At 32.7% G+C, this 14,284-nt stretch overlaps 1 protein-coding gene across 1 annotated transcript in view; it reads right to left on the bottom strand.

Moving 5' to 3' along the window:
• Nucleotides 1-1,659: 1,659 nt before the first annotated feature.
• Nucleotides 1,660-14,284, bottom strand: part of LOC106105312 (synapsin) — a 69,464-nt gene continuing 56,839 nt past the window's right edge. The window contains exons 9-14 of the mRNA XM_013285603.1: nt 8,302-8,394; nt 6,738-6,850; nt 5,888-5,984; nt 5,460-5,627; nt 4,346-4,574; nt 1,660-3,803 (exon numbers count right to left, since the gene is read on the bottom strand). Coding sequence (XP_013141057.1) covers nt 3,592-3,803; nt 4,346-4,574; nt 5,460-5,627; nt 5,888-5,984; nt 6,738-6,850; nt 8,302-8,394 — 912 coding nt within the window. The 3' untranslated portion in view covers nt 1,660-3,591. The remainder of the gene's footprint in view (nt 3,804-4,345; nt 4,575-5,459; nt 5,628-5,887; nt 5,985-6,737; nt 6,851-8,301; nt 8,395-14,284) is intronic.

The raw sequence follows: 14,284 nt of genomic DNA, 5'->3' as shown, positions 1-14,284 counted from the left end.
TAATATAATTAAAAAAAAGTCAACAGTTAAGCAGTAAGTAGAAATATTTTGTAACATAAATCGTGAAAACTTAAGGCGTAACAATAATTACCAAACCAGAATAGATCTTTAATATGTTATGAACGATTTTTGGAACTATTTATTTTAAACGTGACACACAATGTATTGAATATGAGTATGTGTTTAAAGTATTGATCGCGATAATCGGGGCTTTTCTGTTTTACTGTCGGTTTCCACTGCGATAATACCTGTAGGAAACATATAAGGGTCCTTTCAGACTGACAGGGTCGAAGAGTAGAGCCGTTTATTTCATCGCAAATAAATTTAAGCTTTATACGATGAATCACTGGGTTTCATTTTACTTTATATATCTTTTCTTATCAAAGTCAAGCATAAAAACACATCTATAGTAAAACAAAACTTTGTTTCAATCGTATAAATGTTATTTGCTATAGTTATCTGCTCATCTCTACGCACCTATCTTATGAACAAACCCTTACTGTTGTTCAATTACAAAAACAATGTATTTTGTTTTGTCTCTCTAATGAAAACCGATTAATAAACCACCGATTTTATCGCGATTCAATCAGCAATATTATCTATGATTACATTTGTATAACTCGTAGCAACAACAACAACAGCTTTTATAATTAATGTTTACGTGTATAATTATTCTAACATTTAACACATAATAGAATAAAAACAAATATATTTAACAAAAACTAAATAACCCTCAACAAAACTCATACATTTACATAAATTTAAACAATTCCCTAATTATTCAAATCTACGGGTTTGTGTCGAAAACTAGCTAAAAGTGCATTTATATACTAAATACTAATTTGTCCAGTTCATATGTCCATTTAACGTCCAAACCCAATAATCGAAAACCTTTTTGACTTATATAAAATAATGTTTTAACACCATTTCATTCTTTCTCGACGGTAATATAAAACTCTGTTTAGAGGACGACGAATACGTCTTTGTCACTCTTGCCATTCGAAGTCATCATCATCTTCATCATCTCCCCCACCTTATCCTACTCCCGCACGATATGCGCATCCGGGTTTCCTCCAAATAACTCTATGATCCGTCATCTGTTAGCACTCCCTTCTTGATCATGTCACCTTTCCCTCAATCCACCTCTTTCTAGGTCTACCACTACCGGTGTACCTCCACATTCATAACTACCATAACTTTCTTCTTGTTACATGATTCAACCCTCCGCATAGCATACCCATACCACGCTAACCTTTTACTCCTTAATTTCTCAACCTTTGGGGCTATTCTCAAACTTCCACTAATGTACTCTTTTCGTATTTTATCCTTATGTAGTGTTTAAAATATTCTTAGTTTGCATAATATCAGGGATTGATTATTAGGTTTGGTCGTATGTCATAAATAGAAATATAAAAACTCAATCCCATAACATACTTCGGTAATATTAGGGTAATATTTCTATGTAATATAATTATTAACTTTTATTATTCTATGTTTTATTGATCTATTAACACACGTATATTTCGTTGTAAAATCTACAATAACAATTGTTATAGAAATCGTGCCATACACATGGGAAATAATATATGTTTAACATGAAAACATCTCAATATTATTGGTATTACTTATTAAATACAATATGAATTATTCGATAACACTACAAGATTAATATATAGTAGGATGTATGAAAGATTAAATTTTATAATACGTAGAGAAGCGCATGAAGAATAAATAGGTAACAACGCTTAAATCGAACATTACTACTTCGCAAACTCTTTAAGCATAATGGATTAAATTATTTAAAATTTTACGAATGTATCTGCAATAATGTTTACGTGGGAGTTGCCAGCCAATGAACTAGGTCTAAGAAGAGGATAAAATGAATGTACGGTCTTATTTCAAATAGACATAAGGGGAGGTTATGTCGCCCTGATCTCCAGCGACCGGACCTTATCTGTTTTCGTTATTGTTTGTGGAATGTGAATGAAGTTTATTTTATTTTAATGCGATAAGTTGACAGTTCGTTTTTTTTTATAGTTTTCGAAGTGTTACACATTGCTGTAGGAGATTTACATTAAGCAGATACATAGTAAAACCAATTAAAACGATGCCATGAATAACAATCTAAATAGTTCTTAAAATTACGAGATTAACTATAAGATTATATAAAATGTGGGTTATACTTGCTTCTAACAATATTGTCCATTGTAAAATTGCTCACGCCATTTCCTGCCTAACTACCGATGTGTTCTTTCATGTCAGAGATCTACACTCTTTGGTTTAAATATTCAATAACCTTAAAATTACCTTCAATTTTAATGGTCAATGATTAAATGCATTAAACTCATGTAAATTAAACTACATTAAAGTTAGGCCTAACTTGATGTTAACTTTTTCTTTTCTATTTTGTTCCCATCCAGATGTTTTCCATTTCCTACATTCTTGGCCCAACCGTATACGTCAAAATTATATTAATTAATAATGATATGATCTTACATTATTTAACATTAAGTAAAAATTTAAAAATTCTTGGATTTGTTTCACCAAATCTTTGAACAATAGAAAAATGAATTGTACTTTAAAGTGATAATGTATTATTATAATACTGAAGTACTGTTTTTTAGCGAATTTTAATACTATTTTTAATGAGTAACAATATACTGAAATGCATATGATAATAACAAAGATTTCTATGAGGAAAGGTTTACCTGGAGTACACACAGCGTTTAAATGCGCATATGTAATAGATATATGATACTTAGCATTACAATATAACATGTTTCATAACAATGAAGGTACAGATTGTGCTAGCGAAGCCGCCGCTACTCTACGAAGTCACGGCGGCTGAAGAAACGTGTCCAAGAGTTGGAGACAGTGATAGAGAAACTATGTGCGTCACGGCACGGCACGGCTCGCTACGGCACGGCGCTACCGCATAGCACGGTACGTCACGGCACAGCACGGCGCGCTACGGCACGGCGCTACCGCATAGTACGGTACTTTATGGCACAGCACGGCGCGCTACGGCACGGCGCTACCGTACGACACGGTACGGTACGGCACGGCACCGGATACCGAACAGTTCGATCACAATGCAGCTCAGTTGATTATTTTTTATTACAAACTTACTGTAAAAATCTAACGTTATCATACATTTAAAACTATTATTTCGTATTTTCTCACCGGTGCCAATATAGATTAAACAAAGTTATTATTTAGATGTATTCTTTATGCAATCTTTAAGATAGTACTGTTATGTAGTTACTAAGTTGAAATCTATGAAAAAGATGATACTTTGAATTAAACATTATGCAACAATTAGTGTACCGAAGATACTGTTAAGTGTTCGACATCGGACGTTTAATATTATATTATTTTAGAAAAGTTTAGGGCCGGACTTAACATGAAACTGATTAAAATGAAATTGAGTATTCTAGATATCCAATGAACATTAATGTCCTTATTTTATCAATATCAAAGGAAAAATAATGTAATTTTTATTAAAAATCAATCTACATTAAAATACATAGTCCGGACCTGATATTATAAAGTGGGAATTTTTAGTAATACACTCTGGGATTTTTGTAGAGTTTACATATCGCCGAATATGCCGGCGAATGTTTTCCTGAGGTTCTTCATGGTGTCTTCTGCGTCCTCGGTGAGCGCGGCGCTGAGGGAGCCCTGGCGGGCGAAGCCGCCGCGGCCGCCAGCGGAGCCCGCAGCGGGAGGCGCTGCGCCCGGCGCGCTTCCGCTGGCGGTGCTCGGAGCCGCCGACGCCGATGATACCGTAGATGATTGAGATGCTGCAAAATAAAAGCTCAATTTCAGACCATTTTCATTTGGAAATATCCTGAAATATTTCTTTCTGTCACTACTTTACTGATCAATGCAAATTAATGTTTGAGAAATACCAGCTTGATATTTCGGAGCGTACTTGATATTCGTTCAATAATTTATACATCTTTAAATATTCATACTAATACTATGTTAGTCACTACACTTGGCAAATCGTATTGGTGCTCGTGTGTAACAAATGAAAATGTAGATAGGTACATTTCATTATAAGAGCAAGATTCATGACTAATAGGAGATTCCTGGCGATATGTGGCAGCATGACACACACAATTTAAAATATTCAAAGTAATCATTGCAGGCTCCGGGTAAAGAGTTTTTGGAATATAAAATATATTTTCTCACGTCATTACCTTTTGTCCCATACAGTCTCTTACATTGCAAATATTTTACTAAACGTAGGCTTTTTTGTGTTTTCCTTTTTCTACACTGCTATAAGACTTGCTGGCCAGGACTACCATCCTTAGATATAGTGGGGAGAGCGTGAGTGTACCTTGCGAGTCGCGTCGTGCGAGCGGGGGCGGCGGCGGCTGCGCGGGTTCCGCGGGGATGGGCGGCAACGGGCGGTCAATGCTGGCTCCGCTGGCGAGGGGCGCCGGCGGCGGGGCGCTGGGCGGGCCGCCGGGCACGGCGCCGGGCCCGCGCTCCTCGGGCGACGCCGCGCCGCTGCCAGATACAGAGCTGCGGGACGCTGTCTTCGTTATTCCCGGACGACACACCGCCTGGAAAATACACATATTTTGAATAAACTATAATACATTTGTTTTCTAGTCAACCTAATGTGAGAGTAAGCTTAGATAGATAACGTAAGTGTTGACTTTAATGATTCGTATTCAAACACAATAAGTCTGAAGGTGAGATGTAGTCATTTTTGTTTTAATAATTTGGGAACTGACCTCCAATATGTGCTGTCTACTTAACAACTGAGTTACGAGTCTGAAGGATAATGTATAAATTCCGATGACGCTATAACTTGCAGTTAAGTCTAATAAAATAAACCAAGTCTTTCTACGTTGTTTTAATATTAATTTTTCATTCCGTATATCCATCGCAAAAACAAATTTATAAACAAAAATGTTTTTGATGTTAAATTCCCGCACATTCGCCGTCATGAAGCGATGATTCAGCTGTGTAAACGATGCAGTCATGCACCTAGACATACGAGCACACCCCAGTACAGTGTAGCGCCTATTGAACGGCCTGAGTCAATCGCAGTCTTGCGAGATGACGACAACCACTTCATGTGAATAATTTAACTGAAGGTTCATGACCGTGGAAAGGAAATTGATGAAATCTATCCTTAGTCATATTGTTTGGCTCATCTACATACTTTCTGCAATCAATTGCGACAAACGTACAAAGTTCTTGTATTTTCTTAACATCAGCAGTTCAAAGAAAAGCTTCCAAAATGTCCAATGTTACATTTAAAGATTTATTAAACATAGATATATATCGAAATAATTTATGATATTAACGAGATTAAAATTAAAACAGAATAAACATTACATACTACTTTTCAACTAAATTAGATAGTCTCGGGACTCGCCGCGATGGGTCATAGCAGTCGCGGATGGAAAAGACACTTGTATGTTAAACATTATTTGTACCTGCATGCGTTGCAGCACGAGCTCCGCCAGGTGGCGCCGGTCTTCTTCCTGCGTGTCGCCCATGAAGGAAGTAGCGGAGTCGTTCAGCTCAATGATGTGTTCACGACCATCCTTGCCAACTACCAATTCCAGCGCGCAAACCTCCAGTCCACCAAATATCTCGCTCACCTTAATAATACCATATTATTATAGTTTAACTACATACTACAAAAGAATTCATGTATTTTAAAGATTGTAGTGAATATTATACTGTTAAAGAAAATTTTAATTATTTAGATTATCTATGTTGTTACTTCATTAGAAATTTTCTTGTGTATTGTTTGAGGAAAATTTTCTACCGCATCTTTGTTTCTTTACTCATGTTTATTGAACAAGCTTAACGTAGCGATTTTATTGTTGTTTTCTAGGAAAGAAAATGTGACACATACCTCGTCTATCCACATTTTATATCTATCGTTCATTCCAATCGCTTCAAGCATGGCTGAGCCTTGATTGGTTTTCCAATTGCCAGATATAGATTTGCGCCTGAAATTATGAAGGTTATTAAATAAAGAGATTAATTACGATAGGATAGATAAAAATCTTATCAACTTTAATAAAAATCGATAGATTATTATCAAACCTCACTACCGTTTAGATAGTTGTATCTAAACGTGGGATTCCACTGCAATTACACTTCAATCAAGAGAATAAATTCGATGGCATTCATATTATTCATGTTTTTAAAAAGTAGGATAGAAGGTAAAATAAAACATTTGCTTTGTTCTTGATAATAAAAATTTAAATGAAGTTATGTATATATAAATCATTAGAATAATTTGCTTTCAGCTTTTTTAAAATAGGAGAATTTTCGATGGCTATTTTAGCAAAGTTATGATGCATTTACATCTACAATTTAATTTTACTCAATGAAGTGATTCTGAATTGAAACCGCTATTCAAAACATCAACATTATTACAGGTGGACGGCAGTTACTCAACGCCTGACGATTTATGGTAATTGTTGCTTGAATTAGTTCGATACGGTCCAAACGGAAAGCTGTAGGCGTTCAGTAAACAAGATTGGCTCCGGATATCAACTGCAAACTTCCACAATTTATATTCGACATTTTGGCGTTTTCCCAGTACCGAAAGCTAATTTTACTTGTGCAATACTCATGCATTTACAAACCGTTCATTCATTTCGAATGATTCTGGATATTCCCTGGAATTTTCTTTATATAGATGACACATAACTGATCGAATTTCAGCATAACTATAACGTTTATGTACAACTTACATGAAAGCTTTGTAGTTGGTGCCAATTTTTTGTATATGAATGTCGTATTTGGCGTCGATGTACGGCTCCACGGTGCAGTAAGTGCCCAACATTGCAACTACGCCCGCGATGTCCTACAAACAATATTTTTTAATGTTATAAAATGTATACTATTATAAGAAAGCGTAAACACACACTTCTTTGTTGCCTAAGATGTCAGCAATTACAGCATATTTTTGAATAATTCATTTTTTAATAAAAAGCCTTAAATTTACGTCACGCTTTAGGCTATATATTTTCACGCCATTAATCTTATAGGGTAAATATTTTGGATAAAAACCCTAATGTGGGAAAGAGACCATAAGTTGCTGCCAACATCAAGGAAGCAAGGTTGACATCATGTCATGTCATTTTGACATTTGCAATTGATTATTTGACACATGTAAATAAAATAATTTCATGCGGATGAAGCCGCACGGGAACAGCTAGTCTTTAATAAAATCTACAACAACAAATTGTCGATGCTTTCTTACAATCAATAGTAAAAATTTACTAAAATTGAATATAATGTTAGTGTACATTTTACAACAATTATTAGAATAATGTTATCTTAAATTAAACATGACGTAATAAATTATGTAAATTCATTAAAATTTTATGTATAGGGTCTTAATTGTATACCTGCTCGGCTTTTGATTATTATTAGATTTTACAAGTTATTATTACGTTTATGCTATAATTAACAGTGTTTATTGCTTTACAAATAAATTTTTACTTAAATTTGAATAAAACAATTTAATTACTAACGTTATATAGACCAGTAATGTAAAAATTTGTTATTTACATCTTACTTCTTACTAATATTATAAATGCGGAAGTTTAGATGGATGAATGTTTGTTAGAGTTTGTAGCCTAAACGGCTGAATGGATTTCGATGAAATTTGGTATAGATGTAGAGGATAATCTGGAAGAACACATAGGCTACTCACTTTTGTTTATTTTTAATCCACGCTGATGTAGTTGGGGACGAAAGCTAGTATGTATGTAAAATTCTTTTATTTATTTTAGCAATGTCATTGTAGCCGTATTTTAAACACTGACGAAGCTAAAAATTGCGTAGGCCTATAATAACTTGCGTGTTGAACAAAAAGAAAATAAAACGCATCAGCGATTTAATTAAAACTGTTCGTCACTTTATCCAAATCTGAAGTTATTTATAAGTGAAAAATAAATGACGTCTTGAATTTACGACTTGAACTTGATAGTACACAGTTCCATTAGCATTTAAATCTGCGTATAATCTGGTAAAGGCTAAAATTATACAGTTTATAGCGTTGCAATGGTCTGCATTGGACAGTCTTTGACTACAAAGAAACGGACTAGAAAAAGTGCCGGCGTTGCAGTAAAACAAATTCTACCATTTTGCAAGTGAAGATGACAATCAGATATTTTCAACGCATACTGACTCAAAAATGTCTACACACAAAACAAGCAAGTTTAGAACTGTTTATTCATTTTTATTTGATAGAGGGGCATGCGCGCTTCACGGGTCCTGTCTCTTAAAGTTATAAATGACAGGGTTTACCTGGAAGTCGGTCAAAGAGTCCACTTTCACCTTGGCCACGCCGCTGTGCGCGTGTCCGATCTTGATCACCACCGGGAACTTGGGCGCCGTCACCTTCAACAAACAATGACACTTGAATCAAAACCTTACAACGCATATCACACCATCTGTCAATTAAAAAATACAATTTTGATTTTAAAAGTCAGTTATATTAAATGATTACATTTTTAAACTGGTGATCTTTCATATAATACGAGGTTATAGACTTTATTCTGCTTTCGAGAAATTGAGTCAATGTTTGTATAAGTTAGTTACTTATGTTTTATTTATTTATGAAGTAGTAGATTTTACCCATCACAGCGATATTAACAAATTACATATGTCAAGTAATAAAGTTAAATAAGATATGTTTATTATAGTAATCATTAAGATTGAATACAAATAAATCAGCATATTATAGACGAAAATGATTAGTGATAGTGAGTCAGTTCGTTAGTAATATGTCAAAACGTTTAACATGACTATCAACGGTTTCCAAATTTGTAAACATCGTTTGGTAATTTAATTGTTTTATTATGTGAAGGTTGTACAGCGTCATAGGTTATTAAAAACAGAAACAACATATTTTTCCATATTATAGTCGTACTCGATTCCTTTATGAGATTGAAGATTAAAACAACGAAGACTAGTTTGGAAAAAAGGTTATACTTAGATAACTAAACACAACTTAATTTTTTATTGAATTATTATAATCATATAGAATTTAACACATAAAGCTTTTTCATACTTTAATCCGTTTCAATAACTACGTGTCAAATTTTCTTTAACAATTCCAGATAACAATTAAAAAACATCACTATAATTGCCAGTTTCGTATTATTAGAATTCAAACGAGAATTGATGGTAATTATTATGTGAACAATATAATAGTACAAAATCTATTCACGAAGGGTATAACGTTGCCTGTGAACGATTATTATAATCATCGGTTTGATATTCGATAATCATACGGCGCTGGTTCGTATTCGTTTTACTTAGTTTGTAGTCGATATAAATCTTAATTATTCGCAGGATATAAATATTGATGCATTTGTTTAACTTATTTATTCACGATTGTTGATTGATTGAAATATCAAACTACATTCGATGTTATAAAGGCGCTAAAAACGGAGAAGGCAAGTCTTTTAGTAGTTGCCTTCTCTGTTTTGTTATTTGCTAAGATTTCTTGTACCATTACAAATAAGCTTTAACTTGTACTAGAACTTGTTCACGACATTTGAATGGCTGGATTCGAATCCTGGAACACAATCTTAACTAAAAGACTGTTGGCGTTTAACCGTTACGCTCTTTGTGCACTCAGAGTGATTTTGTCGTAAAAGCAGTCCCTTAGTACATTCTTATTTAAATGTAGAGAAGGAAATATACAATATAGAGATCTAGATTAAATTGCAAATAAAACCAATAACACTTTCTCTTTCACCCATTTATAGCATTGATTTCATAAATTTGTTTACAAATTGCTGATTATTCAGTATTTATAAATTCCTTTTGGTATAACTTTTAGATAAACATTAATAAAGATTGCAAAAATATGTGCGAAGATAATGATTATGTAAAGTGGACAGATTACGTGAGTGCATCGGTATCTTACATTCTTAAAATATTGTGATGTCAGCGATTAGTGTACTGGAAAATATATATAACTAAATAATATTTATTAATTTGATTACCGATAAAAACATTTGCTAAAACTATCCTCATATTGATTTTTTTTTTATTTTTGCATGTATTAATATCACTACTACTTCGCCGATTTTAATAATTCTTTCACTATTAAAAAGGTAGTTTAGCTGTGAGTAACATAAGTTATGATTTTTTACAATTTTTTTAATTTCACCGGGATGCAGTCGCGAGTAACAACTAATTAATTACAATGCAGTAATTCGAAGTTTATTGAGTTAAATGCCAATTAAAATATTGCTGCAAACGTATATTATTAAAAACTTATTAATTTATTTCTTTGTTTTCATACAATGTACATTTTTTGGCAATTTATAAACATATTAGCTTATAATAAGGCTATGAATTCAGTCATTACCTAATACCGATGATTGCATCATAACACGGCTAAAAACTTAAAGGATCTTTGAGATTACCTCATTGTTAAGAAAGACGTAATTACCATAAAAACATTAACATTGAAAATACGCACCTCGAATAATTAAAATCCATTTATAAGTACTCTTTGTAATATTACAAATTATTTTAATGTTGAACCAACAAAGTTGAAATCTAAAATTAAAATAATACATGTGAACAAAAAATATAGAAGAAGAAATCTTTTTATAAAGAGAATGAAACTGGCTTGTACATGCACATTATTTGCCAGTGGAAACCAACGGCAATTGTTATACAAAAAGACCAGAAAACAGTTTTGTATAATTTTATCTATAGAATTATGTCACACAAACTTTCGCCCGCGATTTCATCCGCGTTGAATTAAAAAAAATCAAAAGTGAGTAGACTATGTATTCTTCTAGACTATTCTTTACATCTACACCAAATTTCATCGAAATCCGTTCAGCTGTTTAGGCTGCAAACTCTAACAAACATCCATACATCTAAAGTTTCGCATTTATAATATTAGTATGATTTGTGTCATATGAAAAATCATTATTCAGTTTTAAAAGTATACAAATTCCAGGGCTATTAAATGCAAATGTTAAACTCGGTAAAACATTTAAATTTTAAAAACATTTTACAAAATGTACTCCGCAAAGCTTTGAAAGTGAAGCGTGAATAATTTGATTAAACAGAATGTTGGTATCTGTTTACTCATGAGACTGTTAATAAAATTATTTTTTACTATCGACTGATTTAAAACATTTTAATAAACTCTTTGATTATAATTCAAGAAGGTACGTAGAATAAATTATCCATTAAATCTCTTTTTAATTTAAAACTAAAAAAATGGTGTTATTTTTTACAGCTAAAGAAGATCACTTGAGACCTAATTAAGGTGAACGAAGCTTTTTGTCTTGCTTTAAAAGCTTCTGTAGTCAAAGTTATAATTAATAGGTAGTTAGAGATGTCACTTTAAACATATTTTTTATAAAAGTAGCTTTCGCCCGCGACTCCGTCCGCGTGGAATTAATAAAAACAAAAGTAGCCTATGTGTTCTTCCAGACTAATCTCTACAATCCATACCAAATTACTTCGAAATCCGTTCGACCTTTTAGGCTATAAACTCTAACAAATATCCATTTACCTAAACTTTCGCATTTATATTATAATTTTTTGTATGAAGTATGATTTATCAACTGAGTGATGTTGTTTTCACACTTTAGTAACCAAAGTGACTTATAGATAAGAGTGTAAACATATATGTAATCTTATACAACGAATAAGTTTGCGTAATTATCAAACTATACACATATTTCATTAACAAATTAAGGTACATAAGATTAATGGAAATGTTTTAATTAAGATAATGGTGTTTGATAAACAATTGCTAGAAGGTAAAAATTTCAAACATAAAAAAATAACTTCCTTGAAAAATATCTTAACACTCTCCCATCTCTATTCTTATGTCGGATGTTGATTTAAATTACCGGTCGATCATTTTGTTTTTTAATACTTCCTGTTCCAATGAAATTATTATTGTTCGTTTATAATGACACTAACCTTTACTATACTCGTAGTAGCCATTTTCCATGCCTTTGCAATTTAATTTCTGACAAACCAACTGAGATAACAGCGTATCTTATAACGGGCCAGATACGTTTGTGGTACTTTAGGGTAAAATCTTTTTTTTTGTGACTGACTTGCCATTGTTTGCCCTTTAAGAGGCATTTACAGATTCATTAGACTTGAGGTGTCCGAGTACAGTTGAAGCTTAGCCTAAACCTCGATTACAGTACAAGCAGAGTTTATCTGTCATTTGTTAGAACTATATACGTCATTATTCCCTTCATTCCGTCATATATAGAATAGAAGTTAATAGGTAATATTATTTTATTCCATAAAATCCATTTTAACTTATTAGAGCTAGTTACATTCTCGTTTTATCTTGGAAGTTCTCTATGAGCGATTTATTTTACCAATTGGGAGATATTTACTCATTTTTTACACACGTCACCTATGTCCCTAATATACGCACATATTGCACAGATGTTGTGTAACACTGTGACGTAAACATCAACGTAAATAGATTGCACATTGTAACCGCGTCATAGATTATACCGGGAAGGCCTACTTTCAGCAGGGAACTGATAAAAGATTGTGTTAGATTGGACTAATTTGGTGCACGTTTTAATTGTACAAAGTTACGTCACGTAACAAGTAAAAATTCAATTAGTATATCGTAATATAAGCAACAAATTCTAGCCATCATTATTCTTTTCTCCGTATTGTTATTCCGCGTAATGCCTTAAACTTTAAATGTCATGAGTAATTATTTAAGCCAGTGTTAATATATCTATACTAATATAATAAAGCGTAAACACACATTACTTTGTGGCGTATGATGTCGGCAATCACAGCATATTTTTGAATAATTCTTTCTTTAATAACAAAAACCCTATACTTACGATACGCTTTAGGCTGCATATTATCACGCTCCTAAACTTAAGGGATAAATAAATAGAAAAAAAACCTCCATGTGGTAAAGGGACCATAAACTACAACTTGCCAACATCATGGAAGCAAAATTGACATCGTTTTCAATAGTGAATTTGAATTTTGACATTTGCAATTGAGAATTTGACTGATGTAAACAATAAAATAAAGTATTTATAATTACATACGAATGGAGCCGCATAGGAACAGCTAGTCTTTAGTATAAACAACAACATGTGGCAAATGACAAAGTCCACAGTAAGTACGAAGTAAGCGAAACTGTACACTTAGAACAAATGCTTACACGTAAAAAAATTCAAAGCAACAGTCGCGTACGTTCGTACTCACTATTGTTTACACTGCAGGAATGTGTAAATAAGTCTTCAATTATCACCGCCTTCTTTTCACTCAAATTTCATAATCTCATGCGAAATATAACGCTGCTTACAATATGCGTTTACTATAGCCTCAAGTACCATTGTACACGTTTATGTTGTTATTCCTAAAACGCGTATTATAAACCATAACACGCGTTTCAATATCCAAACGTTTCTACTGCTTTTAGATAAGAAAACAGTTTTTTGTGTAGGTAATAAAAATTTTGTGAAGCTACTACTCGTGTTTTATACTGGAAATATATTAACGCACTGATGACGTTTTAACGTTTCCCTACAATTTGCAAAAAAACACAAAAAAGGTTTTTGTGGTAATCGGTTTATAAGAGAAAATGAAGATTTTATGAACACAATAATAATATAATTGATGATATCTATTTAATATAATTATATAAAAAGATAATCATGGAAATGATAATCTATATTGGCGATAAGAACGTGACAAGTTCAAGTTTCGTAACTTTTTCATTATATTTATTACATCGATTAGTATTTAATTTAATTAATTTTAAAAATAAACAATAGTAATAGGTAAATCAATAGCTTTTTTTTTAAATACTAAATCATAATATAGTATTCCATTTTAATCTTACATTTCCACTGTGAATTTCCTATACGTGAACAAAGGACGATCGCTTAACTTGAAGTTCCACTATCGAACACTTATAAAAAAACATATTAACATCCCTTTTAGTTCTTAAACTAAAAAGACAAACAAGATTTTCGATAGTGGAAATTATCACATACTGTGCAATTAATATACTGTCAATCAAGAGTAACATCCGCATAATACTTGGCTAACACAGTGGGGGCGTAGTGGGCGGCTGATGACCAAGGGTTCCATGGTACTGTCAACTATGACGTAAGACGAACTGTCGCCGCTGTGTGTATTACTATTTATGGTCCGTCTGTCACAAGCGTCCTGTAGTGATTTAACATTGCTGCGTACACTATTATCAATTTTTCTTTAAACATTACAATACTTAGTATTA

The sequence above is a fragment of the Papilio polytes genome, unplaced genomic scaffold, assembly GCF_000836215.1.
Source record: "Papilio polytes unplaced genomic scaffold, Ppol_1.0 DF822845.1, whole genome shotgun sequence".
NCBI classification, from domain to species: Eukaryota; Metazoa; Arthropoda; class Insecta; order Lepidoptera; family Papilionidae; genus Papilio; species Papilio polytes.
The sequence above is the reverse complement of the archived record's forward strand: the minus strand, read 5'-3'. Positions and strand labels throughout refer to the sequence as shown.